Genomic DNA, 27,295 nt, shown 5'->3' on the forward strand with positions numbered 1-27,295 from the left:
GAGTCTAATAACTGTGTATCCTTTTGGATATCTGCAATGCACATGGATATTTCTCAGGTGCTATGCTCAGAAGATCCAGGTTCGCCAGCATAGACTGACAGATTACAAAGGTTATCAGATGGTCATCTTTGTAAAAACTCTTCTTGCTTCCACAAATGCTCCTTGAGAGCACATCTGGATTTGCTTCAACGAAAATAGTCTAACCCATAAGCATTCTGGGGCTCTAACAGAACTACCCAAAAAAGAAAATTTTATCTCCAACTAAAAATTCAACTACATCTTCAGCAAGCTTCACTAATACCCACAGATCAAGCTTTGGCTGGTCCTTCTGCCTACAAGTAATTCAGTAGCTCCTGGGACTTCCTAAAACATGTACAATTAGCAGAGGTCAGTCAAAGGATGACTTCAAGGGGTTTATAGTCTCTTATTTGTAAAGAGACAACCAACCTCACTATCTCATGTGCACAAGGTTTTGCAGAAGAAAACAGTCTGGTGCTTTAGTGTGTTATAAGTATTATGGAATTGTTTTAGTGCTGAATGCAATACAATAAGGAAAATAACTCTCTTGCTAAGTATTGCACTTCCAGAAATGGTGAGGTTTCTTGGTTTAGCTCTCAGTCACAGCGTATGTGTCCTGCCCACAGTACCATCCCTGTCTCGCAGAGCTTCTTTTAAAATGATTTCACACATCTGTAACAAAAGCATGCCTTCGAAACAACTACCAAAAGAATTATCTAAGTGATTAGTTTCATCAACTATCAGTAAAAGGCTGGTCTTTGCATTAATAGCAAAGAACAGAATAGGCCCAGAGCAGGATTTGAACTCAGTAATGTTCACATAAGACCTTTGTCTCCAAATTGGAGATGTTACCAATTTACACTGATGCAATCTATTAGACATCCTGTGGCAATCAGCACCCCAGCAAGGGCAGTAATTTCATGGCACAAAGGCCTAGCAAATTAGTGGGTTTTTTTCTAATGAGAATTCCCTCATTAACATGCCAACATTAACTAATTCTGAAATCTCTTATCAGAAAAGGAAAAAATAAAACAAATATAGCTTACTTAAGTGACAACAGTCTGGTGAGGCCAGTTATGGATTGGACATGAAAGAAGAAAACCATTTCCTCCCAACCTCCTGGATGGAACAAAGCATCGTGCTTTCTGATCTATACTGATCATGATGGGGGGAAAAATGACAGGTAGGTTTAAGTCATCTTCCTAATTAGCTGGTTTGGGTTGTTGGTAACCAACACATCTAGATTTAAATAAACAAAATGACTGGGTGACTGCATTTCTTCATGATGCGTCTATCAGACTGTGGAATAATCTCTGAGCAGAAGTGGTGGGAGCAGCATCAGGTGAACCATTTAAAAACCATCAAAAACCACAGCCAGAGGACTCGAGGGTAGCGAAGGAACAGTCCTGCACTGGCAGAGGGGCCGACTAGGTGATTTCACAAGGTCCCTCCCATGTCCAGCGTCTGCGGGGTATTCTTAAATGGGCAAAATCACACCCCCTGGATGCGAGTGCAAAAGTGAAGGTGGATTGCGTAAATGGAAAAGAAGGACTATGAATTTTACAGCAGAAGAGAGTAAAAGCAGGAAGTAAGCTCATTAAAACAGTTTTTGCCATTCACTGTTTAGCTCCTTATTTAGTTATTCCTGTAGTTTTCTGTGCTATTTTCATGGGATGTAAGGAACTTAAAGAACTGCCAGAAACTTTCCAGTGCAAGTCCCATTCTGCTAAACTGAGCTTACAGAGAGGATGCACGGGTGAGGAGACACAGCTGAAATATTTCAGCTTTTTCAACACTTCCCCCCCCCCCCCCAACAAAACAAAAACAAAAACCCAGAAGTTTAATTGGAGGGCAAGAGATGGTCTGGTCAGAATCAGCTCTCTTGACACTACATGGAGGTTAAGGAAATGTGTTAAAAAGTAACACTAATTAAAGGCCACCTGCATCTTCCAAGGTTCAAATTGTGCTCCCAGTTACAACGATGGAAGTTGATGCTTTGACTTAGTCTAGATTCAGAAGAACACTTACCCTAAAAACCTGAAGGCTTTTTTGTCTACAAACTAATATAAATACATAACATCTGACCTATGAGATAACAGTGAACAAAATCAAAACTTTCCTAGTGTGTAATTAGGCATCCTACTATAAGCAGGCTGAGTAGGATGCTTTGAAGATAAGTCAAAGCAGTCTTTTGGAATAGAAACCTTTTAGTAGATCAGTACTTTTGCAGTTCATGGTGAACTGTTTGGTTCACTAAACAGATATCAATCTTCTACTTGTTAAATTAATAGCCGTTTGCCTAGGTGGCATGAATCAGACAAGCCTCACAGACTTGGTGGGGCATAAACCGGAGATCTGGCATGCTTCCCTCTTTGCAGGAGACTGCAGTTAAGAAAACTTAGTAAACTTGGCTTTAATGACTCATTTCATATCATTAGATTTCTTCCTGTTACACATGATCGAGAAATCCCTGCATGCAAAAAGGCAGGGTAAAAATAGTGGATTTAAAATAGATATATTTGTTGAGGTCTGTGTCTTGGATTCTAGAGCATGATATTTATATTTCATGCCTTAACTACATCTAAATTGTTACACCATGATAAGTTCACTAATGCATGGTAATTTTACAGATATGCAATCTCACTAACATCCTTTTGCCAATGAATTTAGAAATGGAAAGGGGTTGGGGAAACGGAGGGAAGAGTTTCCCATTTAATTTCTAACAGGCATGTCCAGAACAGTAACTGGTTGAAAGGATGGAGCTAAAAAAACCACCTAGTGGCAAGTACTGGGGTAAATTATTAAAATGTCATATAACAGAGCAAAGTACCATAGATTTATTCCATTCCCATTTTATATTTTTGTTTAAAAATAAGAAGTGCAGCATAAACAATGCAATCTAATCTTCGGGTGGGAGATGCCCTTTTTTTTTTTCTTTTTTTTTTCTCATTTTCATTTATATAAAGAGCCGCCTGACTTATAAAACGAAAAAGACAAGGGAGCTGTAGAGTTGAAGTTCTGTTTCTGGCACTGCCACTGATTCATTGTGCCCTTGGTTAAGTCATAAATGGAGATAATTTCAATTGCAGGCTGTATCATACTTTCCCGCAATTCATCCTGAAGCTCTGAAAGATGGTCTCAGATTTCCAAACACTGTCATTTCTGTATGAAAAGTGTCAGAGAGGTGCCTAACCTATCAACTGTGCCTGGTAAGACCCTCAACTTCTCTCTGCTTGAGTTTCCTCATCTCTACCCTAGAAATAAAGACTTGAGGAAAGAGAGAAAGGGAAAAAAGTGCCCAGCCCAGTAAGGTTTTATCCATCCTTTATTCCTACCAAAGTCCATAGCCTGGTGTTGCTTTAACATTTCCATTCAGTTCTGAGAGCAATTCAATTCATGCTGAATGAGCAATTCAGGATGGTCCTGCTGGAGCTACGACTGTTAAAAAGAAAGCCAGGGCAGGATTTCTTACAGAAATCTCATTCTCTATCCTTTCAGAAACTAATGTTGGGTGTATTTAATACCTGTGGGTGGTTTCCTATGGAAACACTGGAATCACTGGAGAAGTTATGCAAGAAAAGCAACATACACATTTTTCTGGATGAGAATCACAACCCAATTCAAGTTCCCTTTTCACTAGTGGAACCTCAAATCTCTGGTGATGAGAAGGTGATGTGATGCTCTGGGATAGCAGCCAGGCTCTCAGGTATGAGATACCAGCTCAAGATAGATTCATTTCCACCTTCCCAGGACCTAGCAATAACATCAAATGCAAAACTCTTCTTCCTGCTTTTGCAGAGAGTGGCACAGCCTGGTCGGTGCTAGGGGGATCTTTTTACGTTAGATGTGGAAACATTTGTACTGTTTTTTCACCTTCCTTAACTGTTAGGCCCTAGAACTGAGAAAGAAAAAAAAAAAAAAAAAAAAGGCAGGAAAAATACTGCTTGTTAAGTGAGATATTATCTATGTTTTCTGACTCTCTTGTATGGGTGCCGGATACTGTTTGGTTAAATGTATGTCAGCTCTCTCCTCATTTCAGAACTGCAACTGCTTGCCTCATGAAATATCACTTTCAGGAGAAAAATAAAAAGTGTGAACTCTGCGCTAGTCACACGGTATTTCAGTTCCTCTAGGAGTTAGCCATGCCTGGATTCCCAGAAGCGGGAATGCCTGTGCGCACACAGGGTTTGGCTCGCTCACACTAAGTTTTTGCACTCTCTTGGCCTGTCTCACCCCTGCCACACCTGAGTCAGCTACAGCTGCATAAAGCACATGGCTGCAAAGCACTGCTTTTGAGCTGAGAATACTGTTTCTAAAGACCTATTTTATTTCTGGGTTAAAAAACAAAACAAAACCCCCAAAGAAACCCTCTGAACTAATTTTATTTCTTAATTTATTTTTTTAAAGCACACAACCAAGTGTGCTAGTGAACCAAGTCACCTAATTCCAGAGGCTCAGGGAGTAAACTGCACCTGACAAGGATTACTCACAGGGTAGGAGAAATAAATAAAAGTGTTTTTCAGCTGACAAGACAATCTCACACTCCTGAAACTGTGCAATCATCTAACTGCTTCCCAATATACAGTAGAGCTCCCTCATCATACAAGGAAGCATCCTAGAAGCACACAGAACCCCAGGAGGAGGAGGAGAGCAGGAAAACTCCTTTCTGGATTCACCAGCCTATGAGAAAGAAGCAGGTAACATCCCAGTACCTTCAGATCCTCAACTTTTGAGGTCTAGTAAGAGCTTATGAAGAGCCAATATCTGTGGAACCTAATCTGACAAACTCCTGTTTCCAGAAGGCTGAGTTCACACACAACTCAGATCATAAATGAAAATAAAGTCACAAGTTCTTTCTTTGGCTAGTTGCTCACAAATCCAGCTAACAACCCAATACAACTCAGCCTCTGCTCACAGAAAGTACCAGATGCTCAGTGACAGGAACAGCAGGAAGAGTTCAAAGCAGATTTTTTTTTTTTTCTGTAATCTGTTTATGTAGGTCTACCTCTTGTCAGAGGTAAAATTCCTCTTACACTGATTTTTTTTTCTTTTTCTGTAAGAGAAACCTCTCTCATCACAGAAGAGTACTATTCTCATCAGCATGATTTGCTAGAAAAGCTTAAGGGCACCAGAGAGTACTACAGTGGTTCAAATCCTGGACAACTTTAGGAGCTACAAATTATATACACAGATAACCCTATATTATGTATATATGTACATACACACAAACATTCAAAATGGCAAAGTTTCTTGAATATCTTTCCTGTCGAGGGGAGAGGCAGTCCATAAGGAATGCAAAATGTGTGACCTTCTAATCCATTCCTTCAATCAAGTAGCATCTCCTACACTGCTCCTTCCCATGCCAAAAGAAGAGGGGGGGGGGGGGGGGGAAAAAAACAAATGCCCTGGTAAGAGGTAGGAGATTAATGCCGTGGTGAAAAATACCACAAAGGTTAGGTGTGAGTATCCAGGGGAGCCTGTGCTGCTGCAGAGGAAGAGGAGGTCAGTGCTCCTGCTCCCAGGAGCTCATGCAAGTAGCAGCGGGCAGAGGAGCTGGGCTTGAATCAGGGCGCTTCTCACTTCTCCGAGCAGGTCCACAGCGCTCTATCTGCGTAAAGGTGTAAAACCCCACTGCTTTTTCTGCTAGGGCCACGCGTGGCATGTATAGGACAGGTTTTATTTCATTTACAAATTCTTTCAGCATGCAACAAAACACTGATGTGTAAGTATATCCAGTTACAATTTTAAAATTGTTACCTGAGGAGGAGAGCGCAAGTGCCTCCACAGGGCTCACTAGGAGTAACTTCCCTATATTAAACATAACTGAAAATCTTCTGTTGGCATGAAGAATTATTCTGTTGTTGTTCTTTCAGATGGAAAATGTCTTTGATTTTCAACTTTCAGCTGACACTAAAAGTTCTGAGTTCCAATTTTTGAGAAAACCCCTCAACTCCTCCAATTTTTAGAAGCGGGGGGGGGGGGAAGAGAAAGAAAATTGTGTTCATATATTTCAGGAAAACCCAGTGACCTAGCCACACAAACTGTACCCAGACCTTCATGGTCTCCTATAGCTGGCCTCCATGTCCTGAGCCGGCAGTGCCCTAGAGCCGCACACCCAGGTGCCTGCCGGGAGCGGCCTCGGTGACGGGCTGTCGTGCTCCAGGCTGAACACTAAAAGTGAAAACTGAAAGCCATTAACCGTTGCAGCTGCCAACATATTAGGGAAACTAGGAAAGAGAATAACTTGTTCGTTTTCAACTGCAGAGGCACAACGGTATGAATACGTATTATCTTGCTAAGCCAATTTTTTAAGGAACCAATTTGCAAGGAAGTTAAGAATAAAACCCCTCCATGGGAATATCAACATGGAGTAAGACTGCAATATCCTATCCGTGTCACTACAGGGCAAATTTTAGAAACCTAACTTCTCTGCTGTTTAATTTATTTTTTTTTAAATATTATCATGTTGGACAAAAACAGTTACAAGCATGAAGTCTCATGTCAATGAGTCTTTTTCTTTTTAAAAATGTTTATAAGTAAAACTGAATGCTCTGGAAAAACTCAAATAACCCTATGTGGTAAATACAGTTTGTTTGCTTTTAATTAGTATTTGCCCCCTCCCACCTGGTGAACCTTGTTTGTTCTATATTTATTTTGTAACAATCAGAATTTTGCCCCCAGAAGAAAGAGTGTAAATGTGCACCTGACCATGCTTCAGGGATACACTACCACAGGTTTAATGCAAAATTACATCTACGCTTCTATATTCCCTCGACTTCTTTATTTACCCAGTTCCTTTTAAAAAATCCATGCACTGTTGGGCTTGATATCAAGTGATATAATTAATTATATCTCAATTCCCTCTCTGGTTTTAAAAAACATCCAAAGCAATTTTATTGACAACAAGAAAAACATTGTACTGTGCTAGAAAGATGAGCAAAAATTTAGGATTTTCTTTGTAGGAGTATTCGTTAAGGACCTCACCTGAAACCTGGGACATATCTTGAGCCTCATCTGTTTCCATTTTCCTCAAGTTATCTGAGAAGAGAGGAAGAGCCTTAAGTTAATGCAAAATAACACACACATAAAAAGAAAAAAAAAAAAAACCACCAACCCCACACACACACAGAAGGAGAAAGAAGGGGAAAGAAAAAAAAAAAAACCCCTTTGCTATTTAACTATAAGATTATCTGGGAAGAATAATGTATTTTTCTCTTTATTTCCTCCCTGCATACTTGCTGGAGTATCAGACTGGCACAGACCTTGATCCTTTTAAAAACAGCATTACAAAGATTTATAAAAATATCATTACAAGCACAGGAGGACCAAATTTGTTATTTATTGTTAATTTCCTACTGCATAATAACCCAAAATGCAAACTGACTGCAACAAAATTAAGCAGAAAATTAAATGGCCCTGGGTCATTGTAGGCACAGAATTCATTCTCTTGGTTGATCCATAGTTATGTTCTTTCTAATTTACTGAGCATGCATCGATGAACCTTGAGTCAGCTTGGTGACACGCGTACAATCAGCAATCAAAAAACGAAGCAATTTGCTGAAGAATGTCTCATTTACCCAGGCAGGGCTGCATATCTGAGCAGCAACCGCCACTACCTCCATTAATAATGAATACACCTCCAGCCGCGGCAGATGGGCAGAGCAGCAGCTTCAGGCTTCGGCCCCTCGCTCGCCCGGGAGCCCTTCCTTTAGACCAGCCCGACGCTGCGCGGGGGAGAAGTACAGCTCCCGAAAATAGCGAAACGAGCCCAGGAGGGAAAGGGAACCCATGCCTTCCTGTTTTGCTGACAGATGGCTGGCTCCACGGCGTGGTGAGCGATACCGGGAAGCTCCTGCCCTCCGCTTGCGACACACCATCTTCTGAGGAGCCAGCAAACAGTGACCACAAGCACCAGGGAGAAGCGTGTGGAGGGTTAGTGGGGTAGAAATAAAATTCAGGTTTTCAGTCGGAAGGGAACCCTGCAGGCCCCAGGGCTCGAGCACCGGTTGCAGACAGCTGGTTGCCCCTTGGATAATAGATGTGCTGCTGGAGCAGGTAGTACCAGCACAACCTGGTCCCCACCTTGAAGTATGGCGTGGGCGGCTGAGGTAGCTTCAGGTGGGGATGGGACAAAAAGCCTACAAGCTCTTTGTTCAGCCATGGTATGCTAGGTCACATCTTTAGCTGGTGTGGCTGGCTTCACATCCTGCCAAGCAGAGGAGCTGGGTCTTTGCTGCCGAGATACCTGCCTCAACAACCCCATTTCCTGGAACTAAAGAAGATGCATTTTCTTGAGGGTTGGAAGTAGAGGAGGATGTGGCTTGAGTTCCTACAGAAAGGATTCAAACCTAATCCTAACCTTTTTAGCCCAACTTCGATAATTTTTTCCCCCTCCCCCCCAAAAAATCTTGAAACTGCTACCCAATAAGCTGCAGTGGGAAAGCGAATAGCCATGGTCATATTTATTAATTTCATAAGTTTTATGATCTCCTTACTTGCTTCTGAATGCCCTCAGTACATCTGAGATCCAATATACTGCTGCCCACCCCCGCTGCCCAACACCGCCCCCCCCGCCCTTGCAAAAGGTGGCTTCCCTCACCAGGTCCATGCTCAACTTGCAAAAAGAGAGCCTGTAAACTGCAGGACTGCAGAGGGATAGGTTGGGGAACAGACTCTGGTCTATGCAGTTTGCAAAAAAAAAAGTTTGGTATTCTTGCAGAGCATTCTGCCTGTTGCACATGTACCGTAGCACTGCTTAATATCCAATAAAGCTCTGTCTCGCTTTATTCTGCTCTCAAACTTTAATTCCAGACAAGCAATTTGTTTAATGTCTATATATAATTCTCAGAAATGACTACAGCCATGCAAAACGCAAAAAGCCACCTACCACTCAACAATTTGCATCAGTTCCTATGGGACTGAAGAGCTTTCAATAGGTCCGTTTTTAATGAAATAGTCAGTGGGAAATGCAGCTTCTCTTGCAGGAGGGAAAACCCTATAATGGTAGCCTGCTCAGTTACTGGAAACATGGTGTATTTATGGCAGGTGGTATGGTACAAGTGCTCGGTATAGTCCCTTATTTCTCCTGCAAGCATGACTGAACACAAAGGAATAAAAAAAGAAATGTCTGTGCATCTATTACTGCCTTCCAGGGTCACCTGGCTAATATTAATCAGTTGATTACTACATATTTTTCCACAGAGTACAGTGAACGCCAATCAACCAAAGAAAACATCCCAAGAAAATACCCACCAGAAGGGAGCCATACTCGTGAAAGGCACTTTATTCCAACTGCACCTGCCTTCTCCCTATTGCTAGGGCTTCAACAGGACTGGGAGTGAGAAGGGGAGGAGGTGGCAAAGGAGGAAATTTCTTCTATTTTTGTGTTCCTGAATTTACCTGCCTTTGGCATGACAAGCCTTACATTCAGCATTTCTGCAACTTAAGCAGCACACTTCTCAGCTGTACTCCTTCCTGCCACGAGGCAGAATTCAGTTTGAAAACACTTCCCAATTCTTAAACGGAGAGGTAAACTAGAGTACAGATTTTTTTTTTTCTTCTTTTAAATGGACGTGAACTGGACTACAGTTTGGTTTTCTTTTGGGGGGGGGCTTGTTTTTTGGGGTTTTTTAGTGGAATACTCCTAGGCTTGCTTTCTGTGAAGTTGGATGACTGCCTGTCCTGAAACAGATGCCCTCAATTCTCAAAGAGATGACTTCAGGGTTTATCCTTGAATTAGGTGATTTTAGGATATTCATCAGAACTGATCCATTTCCCAAGGATGAAGCATGGAGAGAAAATAGAGCTGGCGGAAAAGTGATGAGGGAAAGATTTTTTTCCTCTAATGATTATTTAGAACAATTAAGCATGGTTCCTAGATGTAGATTAAGATCCACAAGCACTATGGAAATTGATAAAAGAGAAAAAAAAAGGAACTTTTAAAAATCCCAAAGGATGTTTTGAATCCCTCCCAGGGGAAAATTGTACTCTAACACTATAGCGTCCTGTGGTATCTGGTAAATACTAATGAAATCCCAGTTCAGCTTAGGGTCTGCATCAGCAAAGAATACATGACAGGACACCCCCCACCCCCAATTCTGCAATGACAGCAATGTGTTGGGTTTGCCTCTGTGACCGTTAAAAGGTTTTTCACAATGGACTTGGGAATAACATGTCTTGGGCTAAATTTTACATGCTAAGAGGAGAATTTACCTCTTTGCCTTTGGTATGGTAAATCTATGAATAGGAAACTATGCCCTGTTTTTCCTCCCCTTTCCTCCTCTGCTCCAGAATCAACAGAAACATTGTCACTGACTTCCCAGAAAGCAAGAGAGCCCTATGTTCAGATACTAGGATTTGCACCAAAGTATCTACTTGATATCAATTTGTAAATTAATAGATCTTTACAAAGATTTATCTAAAATACCACTTTTTTTTTTTTTTTTTTTAGAACTGTTTATGACATGAGACTCTAAATAACTGTTTGTTTTGGCAAGAAAAAAGAATTGTTTTGCCATTTTTCATTGTAAGTTGTATCTACAGAATCGAATTTATCACTAACATAAGAAGTGTTTATGACTTCACTGTCTTCAATGCAGTCACATCTATTTAGGTTAGCAGCTAATTTAGGAGCCTGAAGTTAGAAATCAAAAGCTGGGTGGGTAGCTGACCGAAGCAATCTTGCTCTCAAATGCTGAACGTGTGTAGCTCTCATTTATAGCAGGAAAGGGATCAGCACCTAGGTGATATTAGATATTTCTTCTGTTTAGGAATCCAAATAGCTCCTTTCAAAATAGGTGAAACTATTTCTTCAAGTCTTTTCAGACACAGAACTCTAACCTGTACGTTTTCCTCTTCAAACTCCAAATACCAGATTCACAGATGAAGATAGCATAATGCTTTGGAAAAAGAATTGAATGTTTCAATCTTAAGCTGATTAATAATCAAAACACAAAAAACCTGAAAAGCTATGTTGATTTTGTTTTAAATAAGAAAGCACCTAACTGACCATGCTCACACAAAAATTTTGGAGTAAAGTTACTCAGCATTTGTCTAGATTTGGTCTTGAGCCCAAAGAAAATTTAAATGTGACTGATTTCCCTGCTTCCAACTCTCTCTACAATATAACTTGTGCTATGTCTTAAGTATGTATCAAAATACACCCCGTGAATCACTGAGTTACTGCTCCATTTACACCTAGTTTCAATTACAACCAGAAGTGGATTTTGGGACCTTTTAGGATTCCGGGTGTAAATAGGAGGAAGTCATTGCAAGGTCAAGATTTTCTGATCTTTCAGAATACAGCAAATTAATTATTTGCAAGTCTTGGTTTATTATTTCATCTCCTGTTTTACAATGCAAATTCAAAAGTAAACCTCCTTGTCAAGAAAATGAAGGCTTAGCATTTATACAGCGTTTGATCAATTCAAACAAACGTGTAAGCATGTCAGTCCTTCTACAAACCCTGCTCTCTTAGGATGTTAAAAGATCACAAGATTGGGCCACTGATATAATTCAATGGAATGACCTAATCCAATGCCAAAGACTAGCTATTTTGTTTTCTTCTTTGTTTCCCAAGCCGCATATGTACTGACTTCTCTGAGACAACATGTGCTTCACCCTCAGCACTATGGGACCTCACTTATGGTGTGGAAATGAAATCACAAATTGTGACATTTGTGGAGCCATGTTGGACTTAGACCACCAGCACACCTAAACTCAAAGCTGGCCTTCCACCTACAGCTAGCTCTAACTCTGGTGCTGCAAGGAGTCCACAAATGTACACCACGTCCAGCTGCATGTTTCCTGACTATTTGTAGGTGCAGCCTTGCTGTGCAGACAGAAAGGTCCCTGAAAGAACACTTCTGTCTTGAGTACACCCTGCGGGGGCAGGTACACTTTTCCACAAAACCTCAAAGCAGAAAATATGAGCACTCACGAAGCCTGGGGGCGAGGAAGAAACCTTCTACAAGGGACCTGGTGTTCTGCAGGTGCTTTTGCAAACATAAAAAGAGAGGGGAACACGCTTTCCTCAGCGGTAGCAGCTCTGCGTTAACTGTGATAAAACCAACAAGGCACAGAGGCAAACCCCAGCCTTGCTTCCACAGCCCTCACGGGGAAAGGGCTGATTTCGCAACCCTCGCTTGTGCAAGCAGCCCCTCAGCAGGCCAAGGGACCACTCGCTCAGGCCATTGGGGCAGCCGGCCCTAACAGGGTGCTCTTCTGTGTTCTCCTCCTGTGGTTTTTGACATGTCTCATTGGCTCCTCATCACATAGGCTGCAGCTTCAGCAAACTAAAAATCCAAACCAACAACCAAAAAAACATAAAACCCCAACCCACTTTGCAACTTGAATTGAAGCAAAGCTCCTAAAATGGGTCCTAGATTCGGCCACCCACGACGTATAAAGAGGAGTTTAATAAATAAATTGAGCAAAACCAGGCTTCAGCCTGAAGTACAGTTGAACACCTATAGCCCTTAACGTACCTGACAGGAGAATTTGCACATTAACAACAGGTTAGGAGTGATATGTATCATCATATATGTGTCATCAGTCTTTTTGGTTTTAAGTTGGGAGTTACATCTACTTGCAGAATGATAACACAGCTGAATGTCTAATTGCACCAGAGGGTATTGACCTAGCTGAACCCAGCCTCTTGCATCCACTGAAGTCCATGAGTTTGAACCAACAACCAAGAGACAAGATGAATAGACACTCCTGTAAAGTATTTAACATTTAGTTTCCTTTTAAACAAAAGACCTATTTTTTTTTAATAGACTTTTAACTTTGCATACAAATGCGCTACATACGACTGAACACACAACAGGAAGGCTGTTAAATACGAATAAAAGGTAGTATGTATTGCACAACCAGTGGAAATACTTGAAGAAAATTGCTAGAATCCTAAAAACTATTTTTAATTAAAAGTGTCCAATGTCTCAGCAAGCAGCTGATAATTAGCTTTATTATTGTAATTTAATATGCCAGACTTCACAATCTCTGTGAATGACTCTACTTTAGAACCATTTTAATTCTATTTTTAATTTCCGCCTCATCACACAGCTCAATGTAAATAATAACTACAAAGATGAGGGGTGGTCCTTTCTGAAAACTAAAAACTGAGAGTCATAATAACCACTTCAGTGTCCTTCCATTTCTGGTTTTTGGTTTGGTTTTTGGTTTTTTTGTTTTTTTTTTTTAAAAAAAACCTCCAGGTCTTTTAAAGGACTGCATTAAAACAGAAAAAAGGTTAAAACTAAGTGGATCAATTTCTCTCCCTCTACATTAATTCCACATTCAGCATTTTCAACAAAGTCTAAGGAGATGTTTAGTTTATTCAGTCATTTCTCTATTCCTGCCTAGTGTAAATTCTGGTTAACTACATGAATTGACAATACAATTATGAGCATACAGTCAAATTTCAATGGAGAGCTCCTGCCTGCAAAATGAAGGAAGCACTGTAATTCAACACACAAGATTAAGAAAAGAACTCTGCTAACAGTGCAGATGTGAAACATTTATATGTCTGGCACATGTAAAATTAATTTCCGTGTTAGTGAACAATTGTGAGGGCGTAAAAAAGTTGTCTCACAGATCCTACATAATTCTCAGTTCTTTTGGAATTCTTTTTCAAAGCACTGACAAATGATAAAAAGTGCATCTTGTATGCATTTATGTGTTTTCCATATGCACTCTTCTTAGCATTCTACTGTGTTTGAACTAGATTCATCATTAAAGGAGATAATAATAATAAAAAAATAATCTATTCTTTCATTGACTTTGTATGCAAATTACTGGACTTGATATCATTGCAAATATGAAAAAGGTTCTTCCTTCAAGTTTTTGAATTGCAACCAGTGTCATTACAAAATGTTTCCACAATATGAGAAAAATATGAAGGTAATTTTCCTAATTAAGGCCACATTTTATTAACTCATTAAACTCTGTCACCTTTCTTCACTAAAAATCAAGCAGAAAAGTGGAATAAATTCACCATGACAAAGAAAATGCACACATTTCCATCATATAAATAAACTGACTAAAAAAAGGTGAGGTGTGTAAATTAAGGCACTCAATCTAAGAACACAGCACAGTCTCAAGTGGCCAAACCGAGCTCTTCGATATTCTTCCAGGACTCTCACTTGAGAGAAGGCAAGCAGCAGATGCAAAACTGTACTTCTTGTATCCATATATATATATATACACACACACATATATATATGATTTAAAAAGCATAGGATGGCCCGCACACAGCATATCTACATATGCAACAGAGAAAACAGAAAAGGATCCCTTTATGTCTAGAATTGCTATTGCCAAGTACCCCCAACAAAATATCAGTAGTCTATTTGTCCAAATTATAGGAGGTTTCAGTAACTCTGCTTCATGATCACAGAATTGCTTCCTAATTTCCCTTTAAACTGTTCAAGCTGCTACGGATTATTAAAGGACATTATCAGCCCGAATAAGCATATTAGATATCTGTGTGATTCCTCCCCCCCGCCCCTGCAAATAAACCTAAAAATAACTCCTAAAATTACTATATTTGAAATGAATTAGCAAGTTTCTCCACACTAAATATTTCAGTTAACTCACTCTGCTTTTGGAAATATTTTGGACCCGATCCACTATGGACAATTCCAGCTTTATATTGCAATTGCTCCACTGTTCTCAGTGAGTTGACACAAGCGGAAAAATGAAGCAATGCAGCGGGGAATCAGATCTGTCTTACAGAGCAAGTTTCTCTTTTACTGAGAAAGCTAGAGCAACTGGGATCAGAAGAAGAAATGTGAATCTTTCACATGAAATACACTTCAAAATAAGCTAAAGAAGCAGACAGTTCCCATTGCTTAAAAAAAATACGACAATTTCAGTGTGACTGCTCTTCAATAACTGCAGTCTGCATGGCCTTTTGAGGCATTTATACAAGAAGTATGAGCATGCCATGCAGGTCCCAAACCTGCACTGTCCTATCTATCCCCATGAATCTGCAATGGTACAAATAAAGCTAAGAACATGCATGTATCTTTTCAGGACTAGAATCTACTTTTGCAGTCACCACACTGCGTTGGTAGTGACCCGCTCAGTGCAAAAGAAACCCTGCAATCTTGTCTCGTTCACTAACTTAAAGCATGGAGGAAGGTGTGTCTTAAATAAGAAGGGTAAGGCAGGGCTTTTAATAAAGACGCATCACAACATACCCCTGGGGGCTAACAAAATTCCATTTAAATTTAGGGAGCAAACAACACTCTTGTGGACTCCAAGTTGTAGTTATGTTTATGTATAGACAACAAACCACAGTTGACCTTGGAAGCAGGGAGTTTCCCAGCAGAAGCCAGTTGGTTTTGCTGGATAGCCACTAGATAAAATAGGTAAAACTCCTGCAGCTACTTTGGATGAGTGGAATGCATTTAAAATAGCCTCCTGTTTATAAGTTGCCATAAAGCTGACAAGACCGAGGCTGCCTATCTTGCCTCAGATGCAGTTCACACTCATCTCTAAATGCTGTTCCCCTCCAGCAGGGGAAAAAACCCAATCTTTGGATTACAGAAAAAAATACCAGTGAGGAATAGGTCTTTCCTCTTTTGACTCTTGCATTGAGTTGCAAGCACTTAAAAATGCTTCCCAAAGAATCATAGTCCCAAGAAAACTGATGAGAGCCCTTACCTTCCACTCCTCAACTGACGTAATGTATTCCCGGTATCCTTCTGAAGGTATCTAGCAACTGCACTTAACCCAATGGCGTTTGTCCAGCAGTGCAGCCTCCTCCCCTCCCCTTTCTTATTTTTTTTTTTTAAGGGAAGGATTCTGAGAAGAAAAAATTGTTCCCAAACCTTTCTTTCTGTGTGATTTTATACTTCCTAGAAAAGTGGGGTTTGTTGCTTGGGAGGGGAATTCCGGGGGAGCCCACTACAGTGCCATCAGCACATCCCACCTTACACTCACAAGGATGACAACTTTTTCCAAAGATCCCCTTATTGCTACGCTACATTTTACTACTTTATTATGTTTTCTTTGGTCTAATTCTATTACTTTTAATAATAGTAGAAAGTAATGACTGGTCAAAATATAATCAAGTACATATGTGAATCTTGACTCAAAAACAATAAAATTCACTATGGACCCACTCTTTTTGCACATAAAACAGGAAAAAAAAATCCCACAAGTCCTCAGTGGAAGCTTTTCCTGACAAAGAGCCACACAATTAGGCTGTGATCCATGACTTTTGATATCCTCTGGACTTTTTAAGAAAAAGTTGCCAAAAATGATTTGCCAGAACAGCATACGATTCATTATGCCCTTGTTTTCTGTTGCTGAAATACAGACTGGACCCATTTCCTTGTTTCTGCAAGATTGTGGCGTTAGTGTAAAAAGTACCTAAATTCAAATAAAATACGTCTGGAAATGTTTTTGGCTTCCTTTTGGAGTTATCCGATTTTAATGATGAGAAACAAGTTTTGCATTGTTGTAAAACTCTGTGGATTGATTCTCCACTTACATTTCTGCATTGCTATGCAGTGGAAGTGGCAAGCAAACTAGGTTTTTGGTATTAAGGTCCACAAGGGAAAGGAAAACTGCTACAATAACGCCAAGATGGAGACTATTGCATTTTTTGCATTGTGCACTGCATCTAACAGAAATGACAAAGATGTCATTCATGCTTATGTAACAAAACACGCAACCAGACCTTTGCCGGGATGAGCACTGGCAGCCGGGAGCCGAGGTGGAAAGTCACAGGTGTAAGACAACCTTTTCTCTCTACTCCAACTCCTGAGCATGGGACCTACTAAAAATACATCAAGTCACTTTGCTCACTTGGAGTTAGGTAGCCACCCTGAGAAATACTCAGCTGGGGTAAATGATACACACAGCATCAGCACCTAACCTGCTCCAGTTACTGGGAGCATGAAGGGCAAAGAGCGAAGAGTCTTCTGCCCTGTCTGCCCATCGCTTCATTGGGCCAGAGAAATTAGTGATCTCTGTTTAATTACTGGGATCCACCAGTCCTTCCTGACTGAATTAGGACAGTCTGTAGAATTCCACATTACGCCTCTGCTTTCCTGTTGCTTCCCCTGGAAGCTGTACCCAGGAGGCAGTGGACTCTTGCAGGTATTGGTGCATTAGGTTGGAAATCCTGGCTCTTGAGAATGTCCAGTATTGGACTTCCATTGATTTCAGTCTGGTCGGTCTTCTCACTCAGTGGATAAACCTGCCTTCTCCTTGGCTTTTTATCTTAAATTTACTTTATTATTGGGGATATGATTTCTATTTCTTATGGGGTGTTTTGACTTGCAGTGTATCAAGTTCTGAGTTTAGGCTTTACTCAAAAAAAAAAAAAAAAGAACAAACAAAAAGGAGCACATAGATAGTCACCAATATTAAAATTTGTGAGAAAATCTTTAAGGTTGGAAGCAAGTCTGGGATAACAGAAACATGAACTTAGGAAAGTGCAGAGCTCTGCAGTATTTTGGACACTTCCCCCACGCAGTTCTGCGAAGGACAGCTATCATTTTAAGAGTTCTTGGTCTTGCACTTGGTCTACACTTAGTTTCTCATGTGCATATGCAGCAGTTTCAAAGGCTTTGATAAAGCAGTAAGGCATATGACCATCAAACTAAACTTGATAGTGCTTTGCTGAGAACTGAGGTATCTTTGGGAGGCGGGGGGGAATATATGGCAGTCTAAGCATTATATCCTGTATTTTTATTCAGTTTTAAAACAAATATTTATGAGTTAAAAATCAAAGCAGAGCACTTCAATATTAGAAAGAAGCTTCTGCATGCGAGCGATGACCCCTTTTGGAAAAGGGACATAGTATGAACTACTGTATGCTATTGTTATATTAACCCATAAAGAAGAATTCTAGGCATTTTCACGGTAACATGAGCAAATCCATTCTCACTTTTTTGACTTACAATTTTCCTCATTAGAGAAGAGAAGAATAAACAAAGTTACCTAAGGGCAAAAATTTGGAAAATTCAGAAGTGACTACATTTGCATATAAGAAAGCCATGCCATCTTTAATTTTTCTATTTCATTAAGTCTCTGAACACCTTAAACTATGCAATCCACTAGCAAGGCGAGAGAGCAGTGCTGCAAGCCACCCAGAATGTGTCCCTGCTTAGTTGATTCAGATAAAGTCTTTCCAAGTATTTGGAAGGAATTTTAGTACTTCTTTCTAAACGCAATAAATTAATATGCTTTTTCTTTACCTTTCAATGATTATTTATAAAGTTTAACAGAGAGTCATACTACATGGTACTCCACTATGCATGTGAGTTACAACTGATGGGAGCAGTCAACTGAAGCTAAAAGAGTGCGTCTTTTAAAGGATTTGGCCCTTACAATGCGTTACAGCTTCCAATTTTAAAACTAGACTATTACAATCCAGCAAATGAGTTGCTAAGGTGAATACATGAAATATAATCAGGACTAGATACCTCATTTAGTTAATTTGGGGTTTTCTTTGGATGTAACCTTGGTAGCATCTAGCTATTGAAAAGAAAAATACCTAGTCAGGAAGCTCTCATTCTAGCTTTTGATCCCCACACAAAGTCCTTTGAAAACACTACTTGCACTTATACGTGTGAGTAGACTCAGTGCAAGGAAAAAAACAAAAAAAGAAAAAAAGGAAGGAAATAAAAGAGAAAAAGAAAAAAAGAAACAACATTATATTCCTCTACAATAATTTACATAGCTTAAGCCAGTGGCCATACTGGTCTGAAAATTCTTGCATTCAACAAAACATCACTTTTTTGAGATAATTTGCAATCATAAGCTACATTTTTTTTCTGACACAGTATTATTAACTTTTAACAATTTTGGAAGCAGAATGCTTTGCACAACATCTGGCAGCATTACCATACCTTCTAGACCAAGGTAGAAAAGTAATCCAAGAAGTAATCAGGTTTCTTGAAGCACAAAATTAAAAGTTTCCTTAGAATCGACTGCGGCAGTGGGAAGTCGTTTCTTCACACACACAGTTTCTAACTACGCGCATCTTCTTTAATAACGACTACAGAGCAAACCCGTCCCTTCACAAAGAGGGTAACTTTGCGGAGCAGGGTGAAAGAAAACCTCCAGCTGCGACAGGCTGTACCGCAATAAGAAAAACTTCTGGTGGCACCGCTATTCGGAAGTCAGCAACTTCTCTCTAACGCCGTTCCCCTCAAAGCGCGCAGGGGCTGCTAATTTTACAAGTTCCTAATGGCTTTTACAACCTCCATACCTGCCTTCCCTCTGCAAATTACAGGCGCAAGCAATTTGAACTCGGGCTTTGAATGAACCGAAGTGCTGTAGCTGACTGGAGGAGCCGAAAACAGAGCGGTCCGCACCCGCTCCGGCGTGGGGACAACGTTTCCACCGCCCCGCCGCTTCCCTCCCCTTTGAATCAACGAACACCCCTTCTCGGCCGGCTCCTTACGGCCACTCATCTCTGAAATTTTAAGGAAGCGCTCCAAACCGCCTGGATTACACCCAAACTACGGCGCAATATTTCAAATTTAAAAAAAAAAAAAAAAAAAAAAAAAAAAAAGAAGAAGCAAGAAAAAGCAAAAAGAAAAAAGAAAAAGAAAAAGCGGGTGGGACGGGAGGAGGGGAAGAAAGGGATGAGGTGGGATGGGGTTGGATGGGAGGACCTGCCTGTTGGGCTCCGCAGTCTCCCACTTTACGCTCCCGGCAACTTCTCCCCGGCAGCGCCGGCTCCGCGCGGCCCCTCCTCACCCCCGCGCCGCAGCCGCTCGGGGCTGACCCCCCGCCCGCCCCCGGGGGCTGGGGCAGGTACCCGCCCGGGACCCCCCCCCCCCGCCCCGCGGTACCTGCTACACCGGGGCCGGGGCCGGGGCGGGGGCCGGGGCGGGCGGCAGCTGTGGCGGCGCGGCGCGGCGCCGCTCCATGTGCCGGTGCTGCCCCGCGGGCGGCGGCTCCGCGCCCGGTCCCTCCCCCGCCGCTCTCGCCCGCCTTCCACCCCGCGCGGCCGCCCCCGCTCCGCACCCGCGCACGCCGGCGCCCCCGCCCCGCGGGTGCCGCCACCGGGCGGGCGGCGGAGCGGCCGCCGGCCCCCCCCCCCCGCAGAGGGGTTTTACCTGGCGAGGTGTTTTAGCGGGCGCCCCGCAGGCTGCGCCGAGGTGGAGGCGCGGGAGAGGGGCCGGGCTCCGCGCCGCCCCGCCGGGCGCTCCCGGCTCCGGGCTCATGCGGGGCTGGGGCTTTGAGGTCTCCCAGTAGGGCGGGCAGCACCCAGTCACAGCGGTACGGCTGGATGTCACATGCCGTCAGTTGCGGGCATCCACCTGTAACGCCTCGGAGCTGAGGTTAAAGGGGTCAGAGCGTCCTCCTTTATCTCAGCCCGGTCATTCGCATCCCATGCAAAACGTGTCCCACGCTTTTTAAGCACTTGAATTTAACGCCGCAGGATGAGAACTTAAGTAACTTACATAAAATCGGTGGCAGAGTCAATCGCTGAAATCCAGACCTTACTCTTCAGTCCAGAGGGCACAGTGAACCTGACGGAAATTACTTGTATGCTTAAGAATTAAGTGCATATACACTCTGTGGAGGATCAGGATCTCATTTTTGCTGTGCTTCAGTGCATTCTTGAAGTTGAGGATAATACTACTTCCTTTCTCACATCCTATCTTTACCTGGGCTCTCATATTACAAAAAAATTTAGGCATAACATTATGTATGTGAGTAATTTAATTGACTTAAAAGGCACAATTCAGAGATGCAAAGTTAAGCAAGCATGTAAACATTGGAAATGTAAGCATTGCCTTACATGTAAGGTCTTCCGAACAGAAACCGTCTACTACTTACTAAAAGTTTATACTGTACAACAAAATGAGGTCTCCAATGCTGACCTGGGCTTCTTTTAGAACAGAAATGGCAAGACTGTACCTGAGGATTTATTTCAGGCACTCCTTCCCTCTGCAGAGGTGATTGCTGTGTGCTTCACAGGCTGGGATAATATCTGGGTATGCTCAAGATGAACCAGGTATACCTAGCGCTTCTCACTTTTTTTTTTTTTATTTTTCTCGCTGTGTCTTTACAGGGATGCAGAACTCTCCTTCTAGTACAACTTATAAGCAGACTTTATGGATCTGATAGGGTTGAAACCCAGAGCCAAATTCTCCTCCTATTTATTACAGAATACCCCCACATCTTGCAGCAGGTTTGCAGCAGGTTTGCATACAGGGAAATGAGAGCATTTGATCAGTAGAATCACATCCCCGCATTAGAAAGAAAGAGAGAAAGAAAGAAAGAAAGAAAGAAAGAAAGAAAGAAAGAAAGAAAGAAAGAAAGAAAGAAAGAAAGAAAGAAAAAGAAAGATGCACACAAAGATCCACAAAAGGCACCACCATACACTTAGCAGTTAGTACCTTTCTCCAGGAAATCCCAAAGAGCTCTGCCTCGGTGAGACTGGGAAATGCAGGCAGGGAGAGCTTCACCAACCACCCTCTTGAAAAGCAGAAGCTGGTGAACTCAAGGGAATGCAGCAACTTCCCACAGATACGTGTGTCCGGATATTTTGAAGTAAAAGGACAGACACTCCACCGAGGATTGGTGCTTTCAGGAGCTGTTTGCTGCTCTCCTGTGCTCCAGCTGCCGCAGGGCCCACAGGCCAGCAGCTCCAAGCGTGCTCCAGCCTACCGTGGGAGCTGATTTGGCATGTAGTTTTAAAGACAGCTTTCACACTGTGCAAGCCACGATTTCTCATTAAACATTTGATAAGAGTTTTAAGGTCAGAATCAAGTTGCTGGATGTGCATGAGCTGAGCCTGCTGAAGTTAAATCTTGTGAGATGTTCAGGGTCTTCTGCAAGTCGCTGCGCTGAAGTTTGTTAACAGCTCATAGGAGCTCTCAGGACCCAGAAGACGTTGTGAAGATCCTTTTATGGCTGACGCCCTTGAGAATTACTAGCGGTATAGTCACGGCAGCACTGAGCTCGCTGCTGGCAGCCTGCTTTCACGTGCAGCAAGTTTCTTGCTTGGATAGCAGCAGTGGGTAGTCTGAGGACAGCTCCACCATCCCAGTGATGCTTACCAAGGCTAGAGCTAGTTCCAGCAGATCTGTTAAGGTATAGCTTCAGATATACACTTAGGCACTTGCCTGAGGAGCCAGATTCTACAATCCTTTTCTTGCAGTATTTCTACTGACATTACTGTGGCCAAAGTAGGTTGTAAAGGATATAATGTAGAACATTGTATAAAAAAAACCTAAGTGGACTTACAGTTGTCTAATTCATTGCCTGCTGAATCTTATCTCAGACTAAATCTACTAAAGAAACTGTTCCATTGCTATCAGGTATATTGTGGGAAGCATCTAATAAGGCTGCATAGTGAATGATTTCTTTCAGATTCATTCTTAAATACAAATAGCAATTGTTATTGCAGGAGCTACAATGTTTCTACTGCCGTGTGTTACCTTTTCCCATTTATTGCTTTCCTATAGCAGTCTCACCAACCAGAATCCTGAAAACAGACAGTGTGCCCCACTGACGCTGCTCCAGTCCATTTCCAGGCTGATGATGATCATTAAATACCGAATACAACAGAAAAGTTTTGCAAACTGAGAATCAACAAAAAAGTTTTAAGCATAGAGCATGCATATTGTCTACAACAGGTGGAGTGTGGCAGGCACGTGCTGCTCTTGCCCTTCCACCACAAGATTTATGTTGTAGTCCTAATTCTTCAGAGAATGGCCAGGGCAGTGTCCAGAAAGTTTACTTGCAGGACTGTGAACTTGTTGGGTGAGTAGTTCTCGTGCAGTTTGGAAAATGGAACTTCTGATAAAGATGAGGATGGCGAGGATTTATCACCTGAAGTGTGGTAAATTTCCAGAGGCACAAAAGGGGAATAGATGTTGTTTTGTACAGCCAGAAATCTCCACCAAATCATGATTTCTATTATAATACTAAGTGTGGCCATCTTTGTTTCACAATCCTTATCGTACCTTGTCCTCCCACCTCAAGAAACACCCGACAGTCCTATTTTGCTCTCAGATGTCTCTTCATATTTTGCAGTGTCAGAAGTGCTTAAGAAAATGTCATGGATCTCACAGCAAACAGTTAATCAGCAGCTATTTGAATATCACATAGGAAATACAGATAGCTGTTCCCATTCCATGTAATGTCTAACATTTAATAGATCTTCCTTTGTTCATCATTTTTGATCCATTAAACTGTATTCTCAGATTTTTTAACTTCAGAAAAGAACTCTGTCACCTTTTAGCAAAGCTCTAATGCTTTTACCTCAAAAGCATCTCGAAGGTCCATGGTTTCCTCTCCTTACACATCGTGGGAAATAACACCTGTGCTACTAACATATAAATACAACATATCACAACCAAAATCTTCTTTCTTTTCCATCAATCATCTGTTCATGCCATTTTCCTGTTTGCATTGCTGTACTGAGTCCTCAGCCACTGTTGCAACATATTTATTATTCACCTCTCTCCTAACTTATCTTGCATTGGCTTCCCACTGTCCTTTACTTGATCTCTCCCATCGTTCTCATTTTCCCATTTACATACAAGCATTTCAGGCAATTGCCTCTAGGGTTTTTTCCCCACATAACTTTTCTTCCCTGACCAACCTCCCTGTACTCAACTGCAAGTCCCTCGCTCTCTCCAATCTGCGTATTTTCCACTGACTCCTACCATACTACCTTTTCTGAGTCATCTGCATACAATTAGAAACACCACCCTTGTTGTTTTCTATACCTCAGCCTCTCAATTGTTTCTTTGTGAGCTTCTTATCTAGAGCCAGAGAAACTCTTAGTGCCTTATGGACACATTCACAAACACAAGATAAATAATTGTTGGAATAAAGCAAGGAAATGTGGATGACAGCTGATCAGATATGTGAGATTTTAATCTGTATGTAGGTGAAAGGAGAAAAAAATTAACAGTTTGTTATCAGAGTCTTTGTTAACTTCTTTCCATTTTAGGAATAGTAAATGCAAAGAGAGGGGGTTTTGGTGGGGTGGTGGGGTTTTTTTGTTTGGTTTTTTTTTTGTTTGTTTGTTTGTTTGTTTTTGTTTTTGTTTGTTTGTTTGTTTGTTTTTCCTAAAGGTAGAAGAATATTTTACAGTAAGGGAAGGTAATAAGCTGAATATGACTGCAGACATTTTTTGACATCAAGGCCACGTACATATTGTATGAACAGTGACTGACTGACTGAAGTGGAACCACGAAGTTGAATGACATTTGCCATTCAGCAAGGAACATCTCGAGTTTATATGTATTTATGATTTTAGTGGAATTAAACACTCTGGTTATGGGTGTACACACACACACACAAACACACATGCACAAAACACTTAGGAAGGGGCTTACCAAAGACATCATCAGTGCCACACATTGTATCACATCACTGCCTGAAAGTGTCCCTTCTAAAACTTGCTGCTCATAGTCACGGACCCAGGTCAAATCCAGGAGCTCTCACATGGAAAGGGTTATCAAGCATTGGAACATGCTGCCCAGGGAAGTGGTTGAGTCACCATCCCTGGAAGTATTTAAGAGACATGTAGATGTGGTGCTTAGGGACACGGTTTAGTGGTGGACTTGGCAGTGCTAGGTTAACGGTTGGACTTGATGATCTTAAAGGCCTTTTTTGGACTTGATGATCTTAAAGATCTTTTCCAATCAAAATTATTCTATGTTTCTATGATCCAGCCTGTTATCTCCTTGTTCTGCTAGCTGATCTCTGGCATTTTTGCTCAGACGGCTCTGGTAACCTGAAGAACCTGCTGGCAGAACAACTGGCCAGTGTGTCTGCCTACAGGACAAGTTCAGTGGAGACAGGAACCAGCCACACCACCACTCCATTTCATAGGGCAGACACACTGTAATGATTACTAGTTACATTTAGGTAGTGCACAGAGGTGCTAGTTAGTAGGTGTCACTTTACCACAAGCTGTTCCAAGGAATTTGCTGTCTTCTCGGGCAATGTGAATTGCCTAGCCTATCGCAAAATGGAACTTTCTTCATTACAGGCTAATCAGTCTTGGACTTGGTTACGTACAGTAATACCTGTGTGTCGGGGAGAAGGGAAGGACACAATTTCCTTCTACAAAAAGAAAGTTCTGACTAGAGAAGACTAAGGTGCTACTGTCAGCAATAGCAGCCTCAGCTAGGGTACAACTAAAGAGTTGCAGCAATCACACTTCTTGCTTCGAAGACTGCCCAGCAATTACTCTGCATATAAAAACATGGTATGTAGGATTTAGTCTAATGTAACTGAAACCAAAATTCTGGCTCTCTGTTCTGAAATGCCCCCTATGGCTTATAGAAAAAAAGTTTTGCTACTTCAGCTATTTTAAATGATAGGTCTAGTTTATGTTTCTCTTCTGTTAGCTAGTTTTACATAGAAAATACACAAAATTCAACTTCCAGTTACATCTAGAGACAGCTACTGAAGTCCAATAGTTACTCCAGATTTCCAACATTAGAAGTGATAATAGAAATGCTTTAGACAGTTAGAAATTTAAAATTAATTGATATTTCTCTTACTTAAAATGCCTCAGAACAGGACTGCAATCATTTCTGTACTAATAAATATCCATAAGGTTTCCAGAACTCTTTGATCAGACATGAGGGAAAATACGCTGAATACAGCACAGAGCAACAAAGACGACGAAGGGACTGGAGCATCTCTCCTCTGAGGAAAATCTGGGAGAGCTGGGACTGTTCAGCCTGGAGAAGGGAAGGCTCAGAGGAACCTTATCAATGTGTCTAAATATGTGATGGGAGGGAATGATGAGTGAGCCAGGCTCTCCTCAGTGTTCCTCACTGATAGGACAAGAGACAACAGGCACAGAAGATTTCACCTGAACACAAGAAAGCACTTCTTTTACTGTGAGGGTGTTCAAACACTGGAACTGGTTTACCCACTGGAGTCTCCATCTGTAGAGATATTCAAAACCCAGCTGAACGTGGTCCTGGGCAACTAGCTCTGGCTGACCCTGCTTGAGCTGGGGGGTTGGACAGGAGGATCTCAAGAGTCTGTGATTAGAAAAAGGCAATGATTTGCTTTTCAGAGATCACTAAATCTACATATAAATTTAAAAAGAGAAATGTCCTAACATGTTAGTTCTCCCGTTACTGATCCCTTCCAAACTTGTGAATTCGTTAAGTATAGCTAAAGCTGTACTTCAGTTAAAATTTCTCAAGTAATTTTCCTTTTGGAAAAGAGGGGTAAAACTTTTCCATGTATACAAAAGAACCTGAACTAAGACGGATTATCACACTTCCTTCGTGCTATCCATTGCATCTGAGGTTCAAAGAATTTAAATTATTATTTTTTTATTTGCACATATATCATGGAGGTGCTATGGCTGTCTGTCTACAGGGTGAAGATCACAGTGGTTAGGACCTAATCTACCCAGGCAGAGCTGAAGATGTCCCTGAGCCTAGTCAGAAATAGAGACTACTGCCAAAATTAATCCTACCTGAGAAGGTAGCTGGAAATAGGAAAAAGATATAGGTCCATTCTTGTATGGCCTTAATGTTGACTTCATAACATAAGGAAGACATTAGAAATTCAGAATGATAATTGGCTGACAAATGAATAGTTCATCCTCTTCCTCAACTACTCTTATGATTACTCTCTAAAAATTCATATGGACAGATTAAAAAACCTGAAAGTAGATATCTGTCTGATTTTCTGGCAAAGGTGAAATGAAACAAGGCTGGTGCCATTTGAATGCTCTCTACTAAGAAGCAGGAAAGAATGGAAAGTTGTTTTAATGAACCAATGTGTTGGTCATAGAGGTTTGCTTTTTCATTTTCTTTTAAATCCATCTCTTACAAGTCTCTTGGCTATTTTTTTCAAATCACAAAGCTCTAATGAAGTTAGATTAGAAAGATTCAGAAGCATGATACTCCTGATTTTCAGAAAGAGTAAACTACTAATAGTACTGCTAATCCTTGAAGGATTGACCCAACATCTCTGCTTGCAAAAGCTTCAATAACAAATACTGATTTTTCCAAGTTCATAGAATGATAGAATAGTTTGGGTTGGAAGGGACCTTTAAAGGTCATCTAGTTCAACACCTCTGCAATGAGCAGCTAATTTATTACTGATAATTATTCAGTGAAGATCTCTGAACACTTGCATTGCATGGTTGTTCAACATTCAATTGTTTTATTTGATTATGTGAATCATATAATGTTGTTTCCAGAAAAGCAGCAAGAATATCCACATTCTAGTGAATCTAGTATTCATTCTGTGAGAGATTTGCTTTTACTGAACATGTCTATTAAAAGAATTCAATTCAGCTTTA

At 41.3% G+C, this 27,295-nt stretch overlaps 1 protein-coding gene across 15 annotated transcripts in view; it reads right to left on the reverse strand.

The window, feature by feature from the left end:
* Window positions 1-21,857, reverse strand: part of IKZF1 (IKAROS family zinc finger 1) — a 70,297-nt gene extending 48,440 nt beyond the window's left edge. For 5 of the 15 annotated variants that reach the window (XM_075744765.1, XM_075744763.1, XM_075744759.1 and 2 more), the window contains exons 1-2: window positions 8,101-8,122; window positions 7,003-7,056 (exon numbers count right to left, since the gene is read on the reverse strand). In XM_075744765.1, coding sequence (XP_075600880.1) covers window positions 7,003-7,042 — 40 coding nt within the window. In that variant the 5' untranslated portion in view covers window positions 7,043-7,056; window positions 8,101-8,122. Of the gene's footprint in view, window positions 1-7,002; window positions 7,057-7,595; window positions 7,754-8,100; window positions 8,125-8,905; window positions 8,928-18,884; window positions 19,492-19,835; window positions 19,966-20,102; window positions 20,222-21,392 lie in introns of those variants that run through there. The other 10 variants (XM_075744756.1, XM_075744761.1, XM_075744755.1 and 7 more) reach the window with 10 other exon arrangements.
* Window positions 21,858-27,295: the final 5,438 nt, after the last annotated feature.

This window comes from Balearica regulorum, chromosome 2 (assembly GCF_011004875.1).
Source record: "Balearica regulorum gibbericeps isolate bBalReg1 chromosome 2, bBalReg1.pri, whole genome shotgun sequence".
NCBI lineage: Eukaryota > Metazoa > Chordata > Aves > Gruiformes > Gruidae > Balearica > Balearica regulorum.